Source organism: Esox lucius, chromosome 3, assembly GCF_011004845.1.
Source record: "Esox lucius isolate fEsoLuc1 chromosome 3, fEsoLuc1.pri, whole genome shotgun sequence".
Classification (NCBI taxonomy): Eukaryota; Metazoa; Chordata; class Actinopteri; order Esociformes; family Esocidae; genus Esox; species Esox lucius.
In genome coordinates this window covers 20,953,516-20,977,329 of record NC_047571.1, presented here as the reverse complement: position 1 = coordinate 20,977,329, position 23,814 = coordinate 20,953,516, and the positions used below count along the sequence as shown (strand labels likewise).

The window sequence follows — 23,814 nt, the reverse complement described above, 5'->3', positions numbered from 1 at the left end:
GGGAGAAAGGGAGATAGAGAGGGAGAGGGGGAGAAGGGGAGAGAGGGTCAGAGGGTGTGTGTGTGTGTTTAACAGGTGTGTTCTGGTGTCAGTGTGTGCGTGTGTCCTCATACCTGCAGTGCACGATGACAGGACCTGCGTCGGGGGGGTTGCAGGCTTTGACCCTGCGTAGGAAAGCCAGGAAGGGGGTGGGGTACTCTGGAACGCCATGGTCCGGCCAGGCAGTGAACTGGAACTGACGCACCTCCCTCCGCTCACTGCTACCGCTCTGAGAGGGCCGAGAAGAGAGCAGCGTTAGTGCCTTCAGCGTTAGTGCCTTCAGCGCTAGTGGCTTCAGCGTTAGTGCCTTCAGCGTTAGTGCCATCAGCGTTAGTGCCATCAGCGTCTTGGCTTCAGCGTTAGTGCCTTCAGCGTTAGTGCCTTCAGCGTTAGTGCCTTCAGCGTTAGTGCCTTCAGCGCTAGTGGCTTCAGCGTTAGTGCCTTCAGCGCTAGAGCCTTCAGCGTTAGTGCCATCAGCGTTAGTGCCATCAGCGTTAGTGCCTTCAGCGTTAGACGGGACAAAAGCCTTTCTTCTGCTTCTCAATGTGTGTTTCATGACGACTACGCTTCCTGACATCACAGAACATATTCATGTCCACATGCACATTCATGACTAACACATTTCCTATATGCACCATAAAGCAGTGGTTCCCAATCGTTTTTTGGTTACTGTACCACAAACAGAATTTTAGTCAGCATGCAACACCTCTGAAGTAGACCCTCATGTTCATTTGAGCAGTAAGGCTATGGTATCATGAGTGTTCTCAAGTATCTCCTGTGGATAAGCCAAGTACCACCAGGTACCACCAGGGGATCAAGTGCACAGGAAGTGACGTGATTCCAACAGTGATGTTCTGACTGGCTGACTGGACAGAACTAACACTCCATTAACGGCAGTCTAACCACCTCCCCTTTGCTCTCTGCTCCAGTCGCAGCGGCTAAAAGTGGAGAATGGAATGAAATCACTTTCAATTGTTTCTGGTTCATAAGCCAATGGAGAGTGCAGGAGTATCATGGGGCATGACGGTAAATTAATCAGCAGCAACCGACTACGGATTAACCAGACGGATTAACCAAGATGAACACAGGAATAAAAAGAAAGAGAGGACAGGAGAAAAAGGACGGAAGAGTAGGCAGAGAAAGAAAGACCTTGCATATAGAGAGGGCTGTGAGTGTGTGTGTGTGTGTATGCCTACTGACCTTGTGCAGAGAGAAGGTGCGTACACAGAAGGTGGCCAGTTCCATAGTGTCCAACAGAGTGACCTGGATCATCCCATATGTCTCTGTACCACGGGTGGGCCAGTACTGGTCACACTTAATCTACAGGAGGAAACGACACCTTCATCAACATCCTGTCAACATGCTGTCACAATCATCATCGTCCTCAGAAACATCCCCTTTGATAACAATATCAACTTCAGCGGCTTATGAGGGTCTTCGTCTTCAGAATCAATGCAATCATCATCGTCAGTGCCGTCATTCTCACCCCCACAGTCCTTCTCATAGTAACCCTCACTGTCTTCATCGCCACTCATTCTCACCCCCACAGTCCTCCTCATTCTCACCCCCACGGTCCTCCTCATCTTAACCCTCACTGTCTTCATCGTCACTCATTCTCACCCCCACAGTCCTCCTCATTCTCACCCCCACGGTCCTCCTCATCTTAACCCTCACTGTCTTCATCGTCACTCAGTCTCACCCCCACAGTCCTCCTCATTCTCACCCCCACGGTCCTCCTCATAGTAACCCTCACTGTCTTCATCGCCACTCATTCTCACCCCCACAGTCCTCCTCATTCTCACCCCCACGGTCCTCCTCATAGTAACCCTCACTGTCTTCATCGTCACTCATTCTCACCCCCACAGTCCTCCTCATTCTCACCCCCACGGTCCTCCTCATCTTAACCCTCACTGTCTTCATCGTCACTCATTCTCACCCCCACAGTCCTCCTCATTCTCACCCCCCGGTCCTCCTCATAGTAACCCTCACTGTCTTCATCGCCACTCATTCTCACCCCCACAGTCCTCCTCATTCTCACCCCCACGGTCCTCCTCATCTTAACCCTCACTGTCTTCATCGTCACTCATTCTCACCCCCACAGTCCTCCTCATTCTCACCCCCACGGTCCTCCTCATCATAACCCTCACTGTCGTCAACGTCCTCATCGTCACCGTCATTTTCATCTTCATCCTTTTTTTTGTAAAACAAAAGCGACTAATATAAACGTGTTATTGTCATGACCTACTTAGATATCTAAATACGGCCCTGATCATCAAGATGACTCAGTGCCTTTTAATGGATGGTAGGCAGAAGATTACAGAAGATGACTGTACCCGATCATCCTCAGCGGATGACTCATAACTGTGCCCATTGAGATTTGGCATTAGTCCTCAGATCCTCAAGTGGTTCTGCAGCTGTACCACTGGGATCATCAACACAGGCAGCATCGCCACTTGGCACGCCAACTGCGACAATTTCAGGGGGGGGTGTGAAGCCAGGCCAAGCTCCCTGTCATCCAAGACCATCATAGGAAGGACATATACAGAATGAAAGACCTGAACCAACCAAGCCACAGACTATTCTCTATCCTTCCGCAATGCAGGCATGTCTGCAATGGACAGAACCCTGCAATAGCTTCTATCCCCATGCCATAGAAGCAATACTACTACAGTACTATAGTTCCTACTAAGCTACAGCGACCTAAAGTATTGGATAACAGTGAGTGGATGACGGTCTTTCCTACAGAACAAGCTGCTGGGACTGTACCTGGCCAGAATTCTATGAAACTAACTCCACTAACTTATATCTCTCTCGCCCACTTCTAAATGGAAACCTTCCTCCACTAAAAGGTGTTAAGGAAAACCATTGTTCACATCCCAAGGGTTCTGCCACAATCCACAAAGCGTTCTCCTGTGGCGAGTACAGATAATACCAGTGAGTGGATGAGTGTGGCCCTTTCTCCCATCTCACCCGAGACTTCTCCTCCAGGCGTGTCATCATGACTACAGAGGCTGCTCTTTGTTCCCACACCATCCTCCAGAAATCCCCAAACGTTTCGGCCAGTGGGCCCTGCGTGGCGATATAGGCATTCTGCTTCCTGTAGCCATCGATGTAGTTAGCATTGATGTAGTCACTACCCAAGACGCCTGGATATGGTGAGGGAGGATCAGGAAAATAGGAGATTGGTTGAGGTTTTAATTCACTCCATTTGATACGCAGTTAAAAAAAAATCTCATAACTGAAAAAATGTATAGGCTAAACACCAACGATTCCTAAAAAAAGAGGGGTTGTCATGTTGCAAGAGAAAATGAGTTAGCACATAGAATCAGGGTTACAGAAGTAAGATCTGGTAGCTGCAAAATGTTATTTAGCTACAAACCTGGTACTAACTAAAGACGATACACCCTATTGCTGATAGATAAAACTCAGGAACACGTGTATTTCTACTGTGGGGAGAACAAGCATTTGATAACCTGCAAAATCGGCAGTGTTTCCCACTTACAAAGCATGTAGAAGTCTGTAATTTTTTATCATAGGTACTCTTCAACTGTGAGAGATGGAATCACATTGTATGATTTTTAAGTAATTCATTAGCATTTTATTGCATGACATAAGTATTTGATACATCAGAAAAGCAGAACTTCATATTTGGTACAGAAACCTTTGTTTGCAATTACAGAGATACATTTTCTGTAGTTCTTGACCAGGTTTGCACACACTGCAGCAGGGATTTTGGCCCACTCCTTCATACAAACCTCCAGATCCTTCAGGTTTCGGGGCTGTCGCTGGGCAATAAAGACTTTCAGCTCCCTCCAAAGTTTTTCTATTGGGTTCAGGTCTGGAGACTGGCTAGGCCATTCCAGGACCTTGAGATGCTACGGAGCCGCTCCTTAGTTGCCCTGGCTGTGTGTTTCGGGTTGTTGTCATGCTGGAAGACCCAGCCACGACCCATCTTCAATGCTCTTACTGAGGGAAGGACGTTGGTGGCCAAAATCTTGCAATACATGGCCCCATCCATCCTCCCCTCAATACGGTGCAGTCGTCCTGTCCCCTTTGCAGAATAGCATCCCCAAAGAATTATGTTTCCACCTCCATGCTTCACAGTTGGGATGGTGTTCTTGGGGTTGTACTCATCTTTCTTCTTCCTCCAAACACGGCGAGTGGAATTTAGACCAAAAAACTATATTTTTGTCTCATCAGACCACAAGACCTTCTTCCATTCCTCCTCTGGATCATCCAGATGGTCATTGGCAAACTTCAGACGGGCATGGACATGCGCTGGCTTGAGCAGGGGGACCTTGTGTGCACTGCAGGATTTTAATCCATGACGGCGTAGTGTGTTACTAATGGTTTACTTTGAGACTGTGGTCCCAGGTCCTACCGTGTAGTTCTGGGCTGATCCCTCACCTTCCTCATGATCATTGATGCCCCATGAGGTGAGATCTTGCATGGAGTCCCAGACCGATGGAGATTGACCGTCATCTTGAACTTCTTCCATTTTCTAATAATTGCGCCAACAGTTGTTGCCTTCTCACCAAGCTGCTTGCCTGTTGTCCTGTAGCCCATCCCAGCCTTGCGCAGGTCTACAATTTTATCCCTGATGTCCTTACACAGCTCTCTGGTCTTGGCCATTGTGGAGAGGTTGGAGTCTGTTTGATTGGAGTGTGTGGACAGGTGTCTTTTATACAGGTAACAAGTTCAAACAGGTGCAGTTAATACAGGTAATGAGTGGAAAACAGGAGGGCTCTGAGAGCCAGAATTCTTACTTGTTGGTAGGTGATCAAATACTTATGTCATGCAATAGAATGCAAATTAATTATAAAAAAATCATACAATGTGATTTTCTGGATTTTTGTACCTATGATAAAGATTACAGACCTCTACATGCTTCAAGTAGGAAAACCTGCAAAATCGGCAGTGTATCAAAGACTTGTTCTCCCTACTGCAAATCATTTTCTGAATACATACAGTACATTTTTGTACAATGGGAGCATTGTGATTTTTTTTTACCCCTCCACCCCAAAAAAATTGTTGGGAACCTCTGCAATACTGTACCTAGACTAGATCCCTCTAGGAATCTCTGCTGTATACTGTACCTGGATTAGAACCCTATAGGAACCTCTGCTGTACACGGTACCTGGACTAGAACCCTCCAGGAACCTCTGCTGTACAAAGTACCTGGACTAGAACCCTCTAAGAACCTCTGCTGTACAAAGTACCTGGACTAGAACCCTCTAAGAACCTCTGCTGTACACTGTACCTGGACTAGAACCCTCTAGGGGGGCGAGGACCACTCGGGTGTGGTCGTATGCGATCACGTTGGCATAGCGGTTTTTGGGCTTGTTCACCTCCAGGTTTGAGTGCTCCCAGGTGAACTGCTGACCAGGATCAATGGACTGAAGAGACCAAAAACCAGAGACAACATTAACAAGACGATAACAGAAGTTGCAAGGTTTGATGGAGGCCAAAATACCAATGAGATCACTCAATACCCATTATGTCAGATTTTAGCAATTTAGTGGTCAAGATTAAAGAGTCTAAAATTGGATGCCATTCATGCCATGCATGTGGCAACTGCTACACTCTGAGTAATACCACTAGCCTTAGAGACTGTTAAGGAACTCATGTACCTCCATCCTCCATACTATGCTCCATCTCTCACCTCATACTCCTGAGACAGACGCAGGTTGTCGTTGGCTTTAAGAAGCTCTGTGTGTTCAGCCAACTCTGTGATGGGGATGGGAGGATGGCTTACCATACCTACAACACACAGACAAAGGTAAAAGAAGGGAGGTCAGAGGTCAAGGTTGATTAGCAAGGCTCCTCTCACTATTCCAGTATCAAACCAAGGTTGTTAAGATGTTAGTCCATAAAGCTATGTCTTTCCAGCCCTGGAGATAAGACTGTAGGAAAAACCTAGACCCAATTTGCTGTCAACGCACAAGATGAATTACGGTGCTTTAGTAAATGGCAAAAGACAATTACAGAGTAAAAAAAATACATTAAATGAATAGCAAAAAAGGGACTCCATTTTGATCCAAAGTCTGTGATTCAGTTTACTTGGAAATTTGTTCCTTTGATGTGTAAATTGCTTTTCTGAGCGATTAGGAGCATGAGCAATGACTCAGAGAAAACAAACAAAGACAGAGTGTTATTTAGGCTGAACACCACTCTGAATCTCTCCACACACACAGTGGGTGTTAGTGGGGTGGAGTTTGGGGGTTAGCCCCCACACAATGTAAAGCATTGTCAGGTCTAGCGGAGAGTGCTGTGAAATATAATTCAATTTAATCATCACTTTGAGCCAGAAACCACAATTCCTTTGGTATACTTCAGAATACATCCATGGAGGACCAAAACTGCTGAAATAAATGAATAAATAAATGTATCAATAAATATATTTACATATAAATATATAATACATTTATTAATATTATTTCCCTATTTATTTATTCCTTGATCATTAATTTCTGTAATTATTTTCCAGAATCTTATATATCTGTATATATTTATTTCTGTATTAATTTACTTCTGTATAAATTTATTTCCATATTATTTTATTTCTGTATTTACTTATTTCTGTATTTCCTTGTCGTAAAGGAAATGAGGGGGTGGGACTAACAATATTTGTATAAATATTTTACACACGCTTGAGTGTTTTTTCCTTTGGTCAAGAGTTGACGCGACAAATAAGTGACTTAAACACGTTTGTCTATTAAATAATAATGTTGCGAAATTAGGCCACAGTACATTATGGTGCATTGCAAAACAATTCTGAACTAGATTTAAAAACATACTGAAATTTAGAAGCAAACGATTTTCAGTAAGTAATCTGCACCTATAATTTTCGCAGAGCTGTCAAACGCTTTGACATCCTATGAATAGTGACATCATTTGCATGGTAGGATATTTGAGATGTTTCTAACATTGGCCCCTATTCAGATTTGAAACATGATTTTGGAATCAAAAAATTGTGCAAAAGATCGTTGTCTATAAAAATATGTGTGATCTGGCAGAAATTATTTTATGTAATAATTGCGACAGCCCTAGGTGTAGCCTATAGGCCTATGCTCAGCTCGGAAATATTTTGAATAGTTCATTCTACTGACTAATTTAAATAAAATACTTTTGTTGGATCATTGTTTGTGTTTTATTGCTGTTTAAATGTAGACTATTATATGGCTATTTAAAACATACAGTTAGGTCTGGAAATATTTAGATACTGACAGACTTTTCTTAATTTTGTCTCTGTTCCCCACCAGAATGCTCCGGTGATTGCATGTTGTGGGTTCACTGCAACAGCTTCTAAATGCGAATGCCACACCTGGAGTCAACTTCAGACATTTTACCTGCTTAATTAATTAAGAAATAATGAAGGAATAGCCCACACCTTTCCATGAAACAGCTTTTGAGTCAATTGTCCAATTACATTTGGTCCCTTGAAAAAGAGGGGGCTACATATTAAATATGAGAGGCTGCACTTTAAATCCATATTCGTTATTTAACTGTAACCTGAAAATATTTTGGTAAAGAGACAAAAGAACAAAACTTGTGTCAGTGTCACTTTATTTCCAGACCTAACTGTATGTCCGTTAGCTGTTCTAAAAGGCTGGAATTCTATATGGCTATATTGGCTGTCAAAAAAAGTCTAGTGTAAACTGCTGATAATATACAGTATAATGGCATTGGGCTTAACCGTCTTTTTTGAGTAGTCAATACCGCAGCTTAGTTATGTAAGATTACATTTAGCCTGACTGATAGCAAAATGATTTAGTCTGATTTTGAAAGGAATACCATAATTAGTGTAAAATCTCTGCCTTCCAATTTTGTAGTTGGCAATGTCATCTCAGTCTAACACAAGCTAAGCCAAATGGTATTGTGTTTGCAAGGGCAAAAAACGTATCACCCACTTAAGATTACATTTAGCCTGACTGATAGCAAAATGATTTAGTCTGATTTTGAAAGGAATACCATAATTAGTGTAAAATCTCTGCCTTCCAATTTTGTAGTTGGCAATGTCATCTCAGTCTAACACAAGCTAAGCCAAATGGTATTGTGTTTGCAAGGGCAAAAAACGTATCACCCACTTAACTGGATGTATAGAAAAAGGTGAAGGCCTTCCTCTATTAACTGACACGGTCACATTTATTATAAAAAATGTAACTGGATAAAATCTTATTCTCGAGATTAATTCAGATTTATACTATACTGATACTTGACTGATGCATAGATATTATATAGTAGAGAAATCAATTATAAAATAACAACAATCCCAGATAGCAATGAGCACTGGTCAAAGTAGTACTTTGACCAGTGCAAATGTATACAGAAAAACCCATAGGGGGTTTTGGAAAATGACAAGGTCCTTTCCACTAAGTGAATAGGCTACAAAAACGGTGTGTCTTTGTAGGTCTTTTACGGGGGTTCTGATGGGGATAACGAGTTGATTTCAACACCAGTGCATAGGTCTAATCCAAGAGGACTTCTGGGAAAATTAGTGAGTCTTGTCCGATAAACTGGCGCTGAAAATAACCCATTTCAATGCCAGGACTCCTGGGACAGAACAGCAAAGACTCCACTTGGTGAAAATGGTGTATTTTTCCGAAAACTTTTTTTAAACCTTATTCATGTCACCTATGCACAAACATTGCATGTGCTTAAATGAGGAATAGTGATTGGCAACATGGAGATGTGCCAAGGATCTAAAAGAGCACTCACCCTCTTCACAGTCTGATTCTATCTGCCGCTCTGGGTTTGATTGCTATGTCTGACTGTTAAAGTCCCGCCCCTCATTAGCACAAGGAAAAATTAGGACAAGGAAATACAGAAATACAAAAATACAGAAATAAAAGAATACGGAAAATTATATACAGAAATATAAGTTCATGGAAATGAATATAAAAATAAATACAGAAATGAATGATCAAGGAATTAAATAAATAGAGAAATAATATTGATGAATACATTTATTATTATATTTTTATGTATAAGTATATTAATTGATACATTTATTTATTTATAATTTTGGCAGGTTTGGTCCTTCACACATCTTCCTAATACAACATAAGCATTGTTGTAAAATATAGGCCAAAAAAAATCGGTTAATGCGAGTATTGAACAGATGAATACATTTAACAACACCTGTGATGCATGAATAATGTTGAAATCGCCATTAAATAATCATATTATAAAACAAAGTTGATAAACTAATATTCTCTGTATTTTACTCTACAGTTCTTTCTGTGTGCAAGAAGCAGATTCTCAACACCGAGGAGTACAGGAAGTCATGGAGGTGTAGCTGTAGGATATAATACGGCAGCAGCTGGAGGTGAGAGTCACAGAGGGTGTGGAGGCGGAGTGGGTCAGACCTGTCTGGACACACTAGGAACAACAGAACAACTATACCACGCTTTCTAGACAGAAATATCATTCTGTTAGCTACACGTGACCTCAGCTCTCAACTTTAATATTTTCAAGAACAAATAGGTCATTCCTATATTCCAGTGTTTTTCAGTTCTGATGTTGTTTATGCCTATGTCCCCTCTGGATTGTTTGTGTAGTGCCTGCCAGGTGGACTGTGGGCGCCCATCACACAGGTATGACTCATGGATGATGACTCATCTTAACAGCACTAACCTGAAGGACAGCCATTTTGCCCTCTCAGGAAATGGAACCTTGGGCAGAAGCTTCAGAGTGTTACAAAACCTTATTCTTTTGGTATGTTTTGCTGTAGTAACTTTCTATACTTAGAATTCACTTACTTTGTTCTTAAATGCAGTTATTTTCACAAAATACATACATTCAGCAATGTATGATTAAGAAGTGTGTTCAATGTCCCTTCTATGAAATAAGGTTAATCTTGACAAAACATGTATTTATTTATTTGAGAGGCACTGTAATTTATTATAAAAAATGTTATAATGTTATCCTCCATTTCACTTCCAAAGAATTTAACGTGATGATGCCTTACACCACGATTTTCAGATTTCACAGATGGACCACTTACAAATGAAATCATGGAGAAACAACGTATTTTATTAACTAATAAAACTTTCCCCAAATGTCATGATGTTTCCGGGATTGGATTACCCCTTTAAGTATTTGTGATGAAAGACTTTTGTTACCGACAATCACCAAGTCACTAAATCTATGTGATTTTCAGTTGCATAACAGCGATTAACTTTAACAAATCTTAAAGAAAAGTGATTTAATACACTCAGCTTAAAAACAATGAACCAGTCACAACAACAACTTCAGGTCGTGTGTGTGTGTATGTGTGTGTGTGGGTGGGTGTGTGTGTGCGTGCGCAGTACGTACCAGGGGTCTGGAAGTTGATGCGTCTCATTTCGACGGGGTCTGTGGGATGGTGGGCCATCATTTCAGCATTACCCAGAAGGCTCTTGGTGCCTGGCTCAGAGTCCTTCCTCTTACTGGTCACCGATGGACACAGGAAAGACACCAGGCAGGAGACAGACCAAAGAGTAGAAGAGTGAGAAATCATGACAGTCTAATAGCACAATATACTGGCTCAATAAATGCAATTTATTTACATTATACACTCACCTAAAGGATCATTAGGAACACCATACTAATACTGTGTTTGACCCCCTTTCGCCTTCAGAACTGCCTTAATTCTACGTGCCATTGATTCAACAAGGTGCTGAAAGCATTCTTTAGAAATGTTGGCCCATATTGATAGGATAGCATCTTGCAGTTGATGGAGATTTGTGGGATGCACATCCAGGGCACGAAGCTCCCGTTCCACCACATCCCAAAGATGTTCTATTGGGTTGAGATCTGGTGACTGTGGGGGCCATTTCAGTACAGTGAACTCATTGTCATGTTCAAGAAACCAATTTGAAATGATTCGAGCTTTGTGACATGGTGCATTATCCTGCTGGAAGTAGCCATCAGAGGATGGGTACATGGTGGTCATAAAGGGATGGACATGGTCAGAAACAATGCTCAGGTAGGCCGTGGCATTTAAACGATGCCCAATTGGCACTAAGGGGCCTAAAGTGTGCCAAGAAAACCTCCCCCACACCATTACACCACCACCACCAGCCTGCACAGTGGTAACAAGGCATGATGGATCCATGTTCTCATTCTGTTTACGCCAAATTCTCACTCTACCATCTGAATGTCTCAACAGAAACCAAGACTCATCAGACCAGGCAATATTCTTCCAGTCTTCAACTGTCCAATTTTGGTGAGCTTGTGCAAATTGTAGCCTCTTTTTCCTATTTGTAGTGGAGATGAGTGGTACCCGGTGGGTTCTTCTGCTGTTGTAGCCCATCCGCCTCAAGGTTGTGTGTGTTGTGGCTTCACAAATGCTTTACTGCATACCTCGGTTGTAACGAGTGGTTATTTCAGTCAAAGTTGCTCTTCTATCAGCTTGAATCAGTTGGCCCATTCTCCTCTGACCTCTAGCATCAACAAGGCATTTTCACCCACAGGACTGCCGCATACTGGATGTTTTTTCCCCTTTTCACACCATTATTTGTAAACCCTAGAAATGGTTGTGCGTGAAAATTCCAGTAACTGAGCAGATTGTGAAATACTCAGACCGGCCCGTCTGGCACCAACAACCATGCCACGCTCAAAATTGCTTAAATCACCTTTCTTTCCCATTCTGACATTCAGTTTGGAGTTCAGGAGATTGTCTTGACCGGGACCACACCCCTAAATGCATTGAAGCAACTGCCATGTGATTGGTTGATTAGATATTTGCATTAATGAGAAATTGAACAGGTGTTCCTAATAATCCTTTAGGTGAGTGTATAGTATATTATTTCTAGGAATTTTAATTTGCATTTATTCTAAGGAATCCAAATATGTCAACACAACCAACCATTTAATAGGGTGAACACTTACCTGTCTGGCTTGCTGCTTTCGAAAAAGGAGCGAGGGAGAAAGTGGATAATGAAAGGAAGAGAAAGAGGTGACAGCAAGAAAAATCAATATGATACATTTGTATTCAAACGCTCCCTAGCTGGGTTACAAAAAGGGAATTTCTTCAGCTGGGGGAGGGTAGTTGTTCTGACAACACTGGCTACTGCATCTTTACGTTAATTTACATTAACACTCCAGAATAACTTTAAACGTGTAAGGTTAAATGTGTTCATAAACAACCATAGTTTTAGAATGTAAAGTAGTTATAGCATTTTAGGAAGTAAGCTAGCTATTTATTGAGTGTTGGCGTGTTGCCTGTTTATAATATTGTGCTGGCCGGTTAGGTATTTATGGCTACATAGTTACACATTTCAGCTACGAAAACCCTCCGTAAACTCAGTGCTCCATTCCTGGGTCTCACTCACTTCTTGTAAAGAAGGATGGCAATGACCATGCAGATGATGAAGACTACTGCCAGGACCGGTCCAACCACCCAAATCAAACCGTCCCCTGCGTCCAGGGGCTGGGGGTCGGAGTCCGGGGCGATCACAGGGTCAGTGTATGGGCTGGCCACGTACATCTTCTGCAATACACAAATGCGGACCACAGGGAAACTGGTAAGTGCTAGCCAGGGAGAATGAACATTATTGCCTTTTCCTTCTCGATTTATCGAAACTGTGAAACTGCCATGTCAAAATACATTGCATGCAGAATATGGGATGACTATGTAATAGATGCACACTGCCCTTCAATATGAACTATAATGTACACACAATTACAATAACAAATAAATACAATAAAGAAATAACAGTGAATTTGCCCATACCCCTGTGGTGGCATTGAGTTCAGCCAGGATGAAGAACATATACTCTTGTCCCGGTTCTAGAGCCCGGTTCTCAAAGCCTCCATAGTCCAGCTGGTCCCCCAGAGTAAAGAAGGCTGGCAAGGTGGCCGGTGTGAAGCGGGCTGTGATGTAGGCCCGGCGCAGGTCCACCTGTTTCTGCTGTCTGGAGTCCCTCTGCCTCTGACTGATGTCCTTCAACAACTAGGAGGGCGAGAAATAGACGGGTGGGGCCTTTTCATTTTAACGCCAAGAAACCAGGTGAGTAAAGGTTTTTAGCTGCCGTGTCGTGTGTTTCTCGACGGGTCCACGACAAGCTCTCACCTCCTCCAGGTCCATCTCATCCGGGCTCTTCAGATGCCTGAACACTCCCCTGGCCCTCCTCAGAGGAACCACCACAACATACACATTCCTAGAGGAAAACACGGCCAGCGCCGCGGACAACAGTAAACATCACCGCGACGTTCCGTGGATGATTCGAACGCGGCTGCGAACGTCTGGCGCCCCCCACCCACGTCGGCATGCCTTACTTGACGGGGCTGTGGTTCTCCAGCGAGGGCAGGATGATGGTCACCGTGCTCTCCGTGTCGCGGGCGTGGTCTATCTCCGGGCGGCGGATGGTGATCGGAGGAGAGGTCTTGGCGTGGATGCGGTGCCTCAGCCCGCCCATGTTGCCCTCGGGGGAGGTGATCTTGAAGTCGTAGTCGGTATCGGGCTGCAGATTGGGAATCACTGCCTTCCTCAGCCTGGCATCCACCTCCATTTTCTGACGGTTATACTCCACCTGGGAGGAATATGTGAGCGAGTATTTCACAAGGCTGAGAACACACAAAGGGGGCATCCTACATACACACTGAACGCACACACACGCACGGACTGCATGGGCACGTGCACACGCACGCACACACACACACACACACACGCCCGAACACTCACAGTGAAGCGGTATGTGTAAGGGCTTTCGGGGAACTCCCAGGTCAGCAGGACACTGGTCTTGGTCGCCAGATTCACTGAGAAGTTCCTTGGGACATCTGATTGAAAGACGGAAACAGATGAAGGGTCATTGGAGGATGGACTCACCAATCCCATGCCTGCCCTAACTGCCGACATTCTGGAGGGTTCTATACGGACCCTAAATCCTAAAATAAGATGAAGGATTTAGACAGTGATGTCACACCTCAATTTCGTTTTAGGAAGTAGGTACATGAGCTGTAGGGACCAAGTAAGCTGGTGAAAGAATAGAAGAGACAGAGAAGGAGTGTCTTGGGACCTGTACATACAGAACCTCTCTCTACTATGACATCCTCTGAGTTTTCTCGCTTTCTTGTAGATTTCTGGAACAGAACACAGATTGTGTAACTGCCAGTAGCTCTCTTCTAAAGGCAGCTGAGAAGGGAACGAGGGGAGGTTAGACAGATGTCCTAAGGTCCTGGAAGACACATGCAGCGCAATTAGGGCAGGGTCTTAAACAGCACCGTGCCTGTCAACCTCTACACTCCTCCCTCTAAAAACCACCCCAGTTAGTGGTGTCAGTGGATGAGGCGCAGAACAAGGTCTTCAGCAGGACTGAGAACAGTTTGAAGGTGGAGATAGTGAATGGATTCATTAGCGAAGAGGTGAGGGAGAGAAAGTGAAGAATGTGTAAGGTGTGTCATGGTTCAGTGCCTGTTGTGGGGTATAAGGGTTAAAAAAACAAATCAACAAAGGTCAGATGAGGTTAATTCAAAGAGGGGCTGGATTAAATAAGTGAAAGCTTACCTTTAGATACCAACCATGTATATGAAATAATGCCTTGCTCTGTCGGCCAATAAGACAAGTCAGACTAAACACTTACCTCAAAGTCCACCAGCTGTCCGGCTATTTTACTGACTTTTACCTGTGGGTGTGTTAGTGTTCTCCATACATTCATTCCTGTGGTACTCAGTCTGTTTCCTTGAAGGTGAGGGGAACAGGTGAAGGAGGAGGTGGTGTGTGGGAAGAGACGGGGTCCAGTGGAGAATCCAGTGGTTATCAACAACTCTGTGAGTGAAAGCTTCCCCTTAAAACTGGCCCAGAGACAGCCTTGAACTATAGACTATCCTACTCAAGGTTAAAATCAAAGAAGACAAATCCAACTCTCAATCAGCGTTTACTTAGAAATAGGGGCGTTTCTCTGGAGCCCTGTGCACCAGATCCAGGCTAGCCCTACCTGTGTCAAAGGTCAGTGTGTGATATAGCAGTGGAGGACTGAAAGGGCCACACCCTACACGGCTGTGGGCACACATCTGCACCTCGTAGCCCGTCCCGTGGTTCAGTCCCAGGATGGTGTAACTGGATTCACTGGCTGGTAGGGTTATCTGATGAGGGGGCCCAAACGGGTCGACACCCCCCGCTTCCCGGTAAGCCACGGTGTATTCAGTGATCACACTGTGGTGCTGGCTCTCCACCGGGGGCAGCCAGGAGAACTGAAGCGAACAGCAGGTGGCGTTAATGGAGTCCAAGATCCGGGGGTAGCCCCTCGGGGGGGACTCTGGCACCTCCAGCTCCTCCAGGGCCTCCTCTCCATACCCAGACTGGCTTCTGGCAGACAGGCTAACGACATAGGTCAGCCCCGGAATCACGTCTGTGAATGTGTACGTTTGCTCCTTGGCCGGCAGCTCCACCGTAGTGGTGGCGTTCTTCAGCCCGAACCGTAGCCGATAACCCAGGATCCCTTTGGCCCCTGCACCTGACGCCCTGTCAGGGGCCCCCCATCTCACCACCACAGAGGGCTCGGGGCCCAGGTGCACTGAGAGGGAGGGGGCTTCAGGACCTGCAGATCAAAGGAGGGTGGAGGGCCACGAACGTGTTAGTTATGGGCTGAGCTCTCGACCCTCGGGTATACCTTATGTGTAACATGCAGTTGCAGGCTGTGTGTGTGTGTGTGATCCTTTTTAAGGGTGGTGCTCACCAATACCCAGAGTCTGAACCACTCTGGCTTTGCTGTGCGCTCCGTCCCCTTTAGTTGTATAGGCTGCTACAGACACAGAGTATGTGGTCTCTGGCCTCAGACCTCCCAAAACCATCTCCTACAGGGTAACACACACTCTCTCAGATAAACCTCCATCAAGCCGCTCTCTCCCTTCCTACTGCTCCCATCTGCCATCTCTACTCAAACATGACTAAACATTAATTCTGTCCAATTACAAACTAACTGCCTCTATGGTAGAAGATGCCTCCTAATGAGGATATAATAACATCCTTGTGAAACGCACAGTATAGCCACTTCACTGCAGGTTCAGTTCAATACTGACAGAATTGTCTCTACTCACATATTCAGTAGTGTCATCCTCCACAAACTAATCCCACACAGAGGGGAGAGGATGGGAGAAGGAGAAGAGATAGACCACTGAATGAGTCAGGAGAGGAGATTAGATACAGGAAACGCTAGCAACGTGCATTAAAAAGACACATTTATGGTGAGGATTTGCTTCCCTGTACAAACCTGCCATAGGCCTACAGAGGTGTGACAGCTGGCAAGGATGTTACAGTATACGTACGCGCCTTTCTGTTGCAGTTAAAAACATGTTTTAAGAACACTTCAAATATAAAAATCCAGGAGGGGCCAGGCTCACCTGGCTGTCGCCTAGCAGCAGGTCTTTGATTCTGGGAAGACTCCGCGATGAGCCACTCTCTACACAGGTATAGTGCACCTGGTAGCCGCGGATCTGGCCTCGGCGGTGCTTCGGAGGCACAGATCGCCAGGTCACCCTGAGGGCGGTGGAGTTGAAGGGCTGGACCTCCACCTGCCGAGGAGCCGCACTTGGGACTGAAGAACACATGGACGCACAACATGAATGTGCTCAGTTACTGATCAATCCGTTGAACAGTTGATCAATGTACACACACAAAGAAGGGTAAAAATGAAGAGACCACTGCAAATTGAACGCTTCTGTTCCTCACTCAAAACTTTCCTTTCCAACTTTTTTGGAAAGGAAAGAAAAAGTTGCAGTGGTCTCTTAATTGTTTCCGGCGCTGTATATATATATATATATATATATATATATAAAAACGCACACACATACTCACCATCGTCGTCTGTGCGGCAAAGCAATGGCAGGCTTTCTGGTCCAGAACCCTCTGTGCCGAAGGCTGCCAGGGTAATGCGGTACCAGGTCCACTTTTCCAGCCCCTTCAACACCGTTTGCCCCACATCTGGGGGGATGGGAGGCACCTTAACCTCCAGACCCTGAACCTCAAAGCCAGTCCCGGACACCACTCGCTGGTAGCGGAGTTCATAACCAGTCAGCGCGCCATTTTGGGTCTCAGCGGGCGGCGGTTTCCAACTTACCCTCAGAGAGGTAGAGCTGGGGCTGTCACAGGACACACCCAAAGGTGCAGCCGATGGCTCTGATTGGACGAGGTGCAGGAAGAGGATGTTTGCACAGACAAGGGAGTAGGGAATTCAGCGAGGAAAGGGAGACAAGAGAGACATCGGCAAAGAGAGAGACGGAGAGAGAAAGAGGTGGAAAACCAATGCAAAACAAAAGGATAGAAGAAAAAGAAAAGAAAAATGAAGGACAAAGGACATCTAAACTATAAGACCAAATAATATGAAACTAACCTAAAATACCTCTAAAGACAAACATGACTTTGCTAAATGAAGGCAAAAAAATGGAGGAAGAGAGAAATGAATCATGTTGTAGGTAATGAGATGAAGGAGAAAGTAGGGAGAACCCAGGCTGAGTGGACAACTTAATTACAGCTCAGGAGGAGGCGTAACTGATACCAGATGATTGGCTTTCACCTGTCTACTCTGACCAATGGCAGCACAGTAATATGACATTAGGAAGGGGAGATGTATGATTTCTTTTACAGGCTGAAATAGACAGCTGTGTATGACAAGGCTGGATCAGGACAGAGCTATACACTAGAGTCATGCTGCTACTAAATATTCCTTGACTTTCTAAGTGGAATGTTATAATCGTGATGGACTTTGCAGAATTCTTTAAACCTTTTAGTGTGTCTTGAACGAAAAGATTCGTTTAGGGACTTTATGTTTCACATCTACTATACAAAGTTAGAGAACATAGAGAATGCTACAAAAAAAAAGATTATACTTCATGAAAGCTGGCCTTTATGCAACTTGATGATGAACCAGGAGATAGACTGAGACAAAAGGCACTGGGGCAGAGGAACAGCAAGGACACAAGACACCGACCTGTCTTTCCGGTTTCTAGTTGATGGAACCTTTCTCACCTGGCAACCAGAGACAGCATATGCCATTGCCAGAATAACGGTTTAGAGGTAAAGGTGTACAGGAGTAGAGTGGATGGATATGGGAGTCTGATTCAGCACCAGTGGCCTGGAGGAACAATCACCATGGGCACCAAAGCATGGCGGTATAACACTAACCGTGCTAAGCTAACTGTGAAATACATTCTGCCCCATGAAATGAAGGTCTTATCTGCCACCTCCAGACACTCCCCAGCCTGCTGCCTCCTCGCCAAACACCCAGGTGTGTAACCTCTGTTTTTGTGAAATGCCACATTTTAAAAGCTGTAAAAAGGATCTGTCGCTGAGAGTTATTTGGTCCTGGCAACAAATACATAATTCAATCTGGGATTCTTCAATTTAACAGTAACAAAGTGATCACCTAACCTGTGTTATTGTAAAAAGCCGAGGGATGGATCTGGATGAATGTAACTAATCTCCAATTCACAGACAGTTATAGAGCAAGACCAGATCTTCCAAAATGGACCGATTATGGCTCTGTTGCAGCAAAGATTGGTGAGTAGAATCAACGCCAGCTGATCTGCACAGATTATTTCAACCTGCTTAACTGCTTCATAACGTGGAAGTCAGGGTTATGTTTTTGTCATATATATAACCGACATTTTCTAAGATAATTTGTCACTATTATCATTGTCAAACTATCTTTTCTGAAACGTATTATTTGACAAGAATAATAAAGAATTGTATTTCATCGTCTACCAGACAATGAAGATCTACAGTATGAGGACATACCCTACCCTACACAGAGTTTATGGAATTCATTGACGATTCCAATCAGAAATGGGCGTTTCTTATCACAGTTCATTTAGGTTTTTAGCAAATGTTTTAGACCCTGACGTATGAAGGTCACCAGCCCTTTGTCTCTTATCATTTCTGAATTCTTTGCCTTTCCCCAGGTGAGAAAAGGAATTTACATGAATGTTAGCATATTTCCATCCCCCAGTGAAAAAGGAATCCATGGAATGCCACAATGCATTTCTTTAAGATCGAGACGTACTTAAAAAAGGCTAGTAACATAGATTTACATTTGTTTGATTTTAATTATTAGAATCATTAGGGCTGCCAATCCTTTTGACACCTCTCTTATTGAGAAATAATATATTGTACTATTAATGTTAAAAATGTAAGAAAAAATCTCTGACCAATTATAGTAGTATAAAATATAGCTCATCACCTGCTTTGTTTATTTCATACAGGCTTTTTTGGCTCATCATTATCGAGGGTGGCAATCATTTTGCAGGTGACTACATACTACTGGAGAAACATGGAGAGCTCCTTGTGCTGTGTGGATTTTGCCTGTTGCCGGCAGCACTCTGTCAACACACCCACACCCGCACCCGCTCCTGCTCCCTGGTCACACCCTCCTCCTCTACCGCCTTTTCAGTCACCCCCCTGTCTGCTTCCCCTGGCTGGTTCGTAAAACAAGCACCATGGTCTTGTACTGGAAACCTAACCGTTGTCATTTTCATACAATTGTTTTTACTGTAACTTAGATATTTGTATATCGCTTATGTGTGTTTTGTTATGTGGCAGGACATTTCCCATAACCTGTCCAACGCCGTGTGCAGTCGGCTATATATAATATATATGTTTACATTTACATTGTTTAAAACATTTGGTTAGTAAAGCAATATATGTTGGGTACTGTTGGTGTTAGCTAGTGGAACTAAGCTACAAGGATTTATTTATAGCATATTATATATATAATATGCTATAAATAAATATATATATATATATATATATACACATACATCCACACTTCAATAATCTCATTGGTATATCAATACTTTAGAAATCCAAAGATGAATGTTAACTGAATACTTTACCTTTCAGACTGGTGGTGCCGGATTCAGGCCTATTAGTTTGACTTAGTCTTAAACTTAGACTGACCTGCCCTTACCTGCAATTAAGGCGCTTCAGACCTCCAGTCCATATGACCTGTGACTTTTAACAGTGAGCCCCTCCAAGAAGAGAAAAAGGATGCAATGATCCGCTTTAAAGGAATACAAACCAAGTGAAGTAAGGAGTGACAAAAAGCAACAGAGGAACAAAACCGATTCCACATCCTGTCTGTTTAAAACTTTTCACTGTGTGAGAAAAAAACAACAACAAGTGCATGCCCGGGCATCAGGAACATTCCCAATACTTATGAGATGGACGAGGAGCAGGATGGATGAGTGCTGAAGGTAAGTGACTGGAGGAGAGGACACAGTAGATGGGTGTGCAGACGAAGGCTGGGTCGCAGTAACTGCAGCTGTGTGAGATACAAGCAGCAAGAGTGCATCCACTGTGAATGACACAGTGTGTGTCTGCAGGTGGGACGGCGGAAAACATACTGGCTTGTGATGTCCTCTGGACCAACTCGTTGGTAAAGGCTCCGATGCCTTTGTTAGAAATGGCTGCCAGGGAGAAGGAGTACTCTGTATTAGCTCTCAGACCCTCCACAGTGTATGAAGACCGCGGCCCGAATGTCAACTTCTCCTGTCAGAGCAAAAGAGAAAGAACACCAATCAAAGAAACATAGAAAAGTGCACAGAACTGGGTTCCTCTCTGGATTGTCTGCATTTGATCAGCTGTCTTAGTCATGTTAATGAAATGTGCAGTGCTTCAGTACGGAATTAAAAATCTTACCAGGCTGCCGAACTTGACGGGTTTGTAGAGCAGCTCGTAGTTGACGATGCCTTCCTTTGTGTAGGAAGGTTCCCAGGTGAGCTCAATGCTCGTGTCTGTCACCTTGCCCACTTTGAACTTCCCAGGCTGCCCTGGAACTACAACACAGGACCAGTTACAACACGCCACTCCAGCAGTCAGTCAGTCACGAGCATCTAGTCTGTTCGTTCTCTTAGAGAGCCCTGCGGTTCTTTCCGCGATTTGTGTTGCCGCCCCTTGAACAACGCAGAAGCGCGCGCACACACAGGCAAACACCACACACCCACCTCCAGGCAGAACTTTGACATGGACCGGGTCTGAGAAGGGCCCGTCCCCCACGGAGGTGAAGGCCAGAACCCTGACCGTGTATGTCTCAGAGGGAACCAGGTTCTGGATTGTGATGATGGTGCTGTCGTGGATGTTCTGGATCTTCCACAGACTCATGGGCTGGGACGGATCCATGGTGTAGTAGATGCGGTAACCTTTGACCTGGTTGAACAGTGAGAGACGGGTGAGACACAAAAACACTAAGAGTTAGAAGGCAGAGAAAAGGGCTCCTGATTGCTTTTTTCTTTGTTCAACTTCTCAAATCTTGTTTGTTAGGTTGTGAATACAGCAACAATATCACAGTGTTGGGTTTCTCTAGGAATATAGCTATGTCATTCCTTTGAGTTACATGCCTTTCAGTTGTGATTGGAATATAGCTAAAGTTGTATATATTGTTGTGTTTTGTTTGGAATATACTATAGCTACAGCATTGCACACTTGGGTATCGCTGCCTAGATATTTGACTAACGTTATAAGATGAATATTAACTTAAAGGTTTAAAGATCATTAAATATGTGGATGACTACATAAAGTTGATCCTCATACTGTGGGACTTCAACTGTATGAATTGTATTTATTTCGCATCATTATTCCTTGTATATTGCCACTCCAATTGTTGTTTATGTTGATGCCATTATGCAGCTTGTTATTTTACACTGCCCTGGGAATAAATGTTCATTAGGCTAACTCTCCTTTTCTGCCTCGGTGTTCTGAGATGTTCATTATCATTTGAACTAATGGATTGTGGTGCGTTCACTCTGCACTTTTCAACGTTCCTTCTCCAAACAGATCAACAGACTCAATTCATTTCCATTCTGTTTCACCTGTCCGTTGGGCTCCTCCGGCTCCTCCCAGCGGACCATGACAGTATTCTGGGAGATGATCCTAGCTTGGACATTCCTGGGCGGGCTAGCCGGAGCCTGCTCCCCTGTCCTGGCGTCCACCTGAGTGGATGAGGGGCCTTGGCCGATGCTGTTAAAGGCTGACACTCGGATCTCGTACTCCGTGTTCGGGTAGAGTCCTCCAATGCTGTACCTCGTCGTGGTGATGCCGTCTACGGTCTCATACTTTTTATCCGGCCCCTTGGCCCGGTACTGGATGATGTAATAGGACACCGGGTCGGGGTTGCCAGAGTCCCAGGTGATGGTAACGCTGGTGGCAGTGGTCTCTGTGACGATGGGGGTACCAGGAGGCTTGGGGAGAGCTGTGAGGGGAGAAGCAGGTGTAATATCTGTTTAGCTGTATCTAACATCTCAAGGCAGATAGGGGAGAACAGTGTCCATTACTCTTAGAGGAGCCCTGGCCCCAACTCTCCACATAAAGCTATTGCAGCTGTTAGGGGCAGACGGGTTTTGCCAGGAGAAAAGGACAGAGGGAGACGGGGGGAAGACATCGAGAGACAGAGAGAGACAGAAGGCAGAGAGAGAGAGGGGGAGACAGAGGGAGACGGGGGAGATGGAGGGAAGACAGGGAGAGAGGGGAAGACAGAGACAGGGGGAGAACGGAGGGAGACAGGGGAAGACAGAGGGAAGACAGAGGGACAGAGGAAGACAGAGAGGGACGGGGGGGACAGAGAGACAGAGGGAGACGAGGAGAGGGAGGAAGACAGAGGGGGACAAGGGGAAGACAGGGGGAAGACAGGGGGAGACAGAGGAAGACAGGAGGAGACAGGAGGAGACAGGAGGAGACAGGGGGAGACAGAGGAAGACAGGGGAGACAGAGGGAAGACATAGAGGGACAGAGGAAGACAGGGGGAGACAGGCAGAGACAGAGGGAAGACATAGAGGGACAGAGGAAGACGGGGGGGGACAGCGGGAGACAGAGGGAAGACATAGAGGGACAGAGGAAGACAGGGGGAGACAGGCGGGGACACAGTGAGTGAAAAGGTTGTCCCTTACTCTTGACTGACACCTGTGCGGTGGACTCTATAATCCCCAGACTGCTCATGGCCACGCAGGTGTAGTTGGCCGACTCCCTGACGCCGTTGAGCTCCAGAACGTTGCGTCCAACCGGCATGTCATCCTCCGGGGTCAAGTCCTCACTGCCCAGCATCCATTTGACGTAGGGCATGGGGGACCCCACCGCCACGCATGTGATGTTGACGCTGCCCCCGGGCATGATCTCATGGTTGGAGGGCAGTATGGAGAAACGAGGGGGCACGCGACGCACTGGGAGAGGAGGAGAGGGGGAAGACAGGGGAGGATGGGGAGAGGGGTATGAGGAGTGGAGGAGGGAGGGACGGGAGAGGGCGAGAGAGAGAGGGGGTAAGAAAGATACAGAAAGAGAGAACGAGGAAAGTGAGAGTGAGACAGAGGGAAAGAGATAGCGAGAGGGAGACACAGAGAGAGAGAGAGAGAGAGAGAGACAGAGAGAGAGAGAGAACGAGATAGTGGGGTAACAGAAAAGGGTAGTATGAACTTAACTGCTTGCACAGAGGTTTTACAAAAGGGATATTTCATGTTGAGCCAAAACCACATTAGTAGTTTTGAAAGGGCTAATGACCGCAATTGTGATACGCAGATCGAATTTTCAGAGACTGCTGACTATCTCAAGCTAATTCCACCTGGCACATGTAACCTATATACGCTTCTCATCTTTTAACTACATTATGTGTAACAAGCCACTCTGTATTTTAAAAGGACATAATAAGCTATTCTAGAATCGTAAAATAAAATGCGCTCTTCTCCAACGGCCGTTAGAAAAGCAGATCTGTAATCTATGTATCAAAGCTCTGGGCAGCACAAAATCCTATTGACATTCTATTTGATGAGTTACGATTAGTTAAAACAGAACCGAAATAAAGACCTAAACTA

At 44.9% G+C, this 23,814-nt stretch overlaps 1 protein-coding gene across 10 annotated transcripts in view; it reads right to left on the bottom strand.

Annotated features, from left to right (window-relative positions):
* LOC105021078 (receptor-type tyrosine-protein phosphatase S) overlaps nt 1-23,814 on the bottom strand; it is an 85,132-nt gene that overhangs the window by 5,581 nt on the left and 55,737 nt on the right. For 4 of the 10 annotated variants that reach the window (XM_034290456.1, XM_034290458.1, XM_034290465.1 and 1 more), the window contains 22 exons: nt 22,900-23,169; nt 21,826-22,205; nt 20,962-21,163; nt 20,657-20,793; nt 20,362-20,506; nt 16,820-17,140; nt 16,366-16,559; nt 16,063-16,089; nt 15,702-15,819; nt 14,961-15,563; nt 13,709-13,803; nt 13,303-13,556; nt 13,097-13,184; nt 12,758-12,976; nt 12,357-12,514; nt 11,914-11,928; nt 10,357-10,469; nt 5,702-5,799; nt 5,300-5,435; nt 3,010-3,185; nt 1,240-1,359; nt 114-268 (listed from right to left, as the gene is read on the bottom strand). In XM_034290456.1, the coding sequence (XP_034146347.1) occupies nt 114-268; nt 1,240-1,359; nt 3,010-3,185; nt 5,300-5,435; nt 5,702-5,799; nt 10,357-10,469; nt 11,914-11,928; nt 12,357-12,514; nt 12,758-12,976; nt 13,097-13,184; nt 13,303-13,556; nt 13,709-13,803; nt 14,961-15,563; nt 15,702-15,819; nt 16,063-16,089; nt 16,366-16,559; nt 16,820-17,140; nt 20,362-20,506; nt 20,657-20,793; nt 20,962-21,163; nt 21,826-22,205; nt 22,900-23,169 (4,024 nt within the window). The remainder of the gene's footprint in view (nt 1-113; nt 269-1,239; nt 1,360-3,009; nt 3,186-5,299; nt 5,436-5,701; nt 5,800-10,356; nt 10,470-11,913; nt 11,929-12,356; nt 12,515-12,757; nt 12,977-13,096; nt 13,185-13,302; nt 13,557-13,708; nt 13,804-14,960; nt 15,564-15,701; nt 15,820-16,062; nt 16,090-16,365; nt 16,560-16,819; nt 17,141-20,361; nt 20,507-20,656; nt 20,794-20,961; nt 21,164-21,825; nt 22,206-22,899; nt 23,170-23,814) is intronic. The other 6 variants (XM_034290477.1, XM_020045417.2, XM_013132880.3 and 3 more) reach the window with 3 other exon arrangements.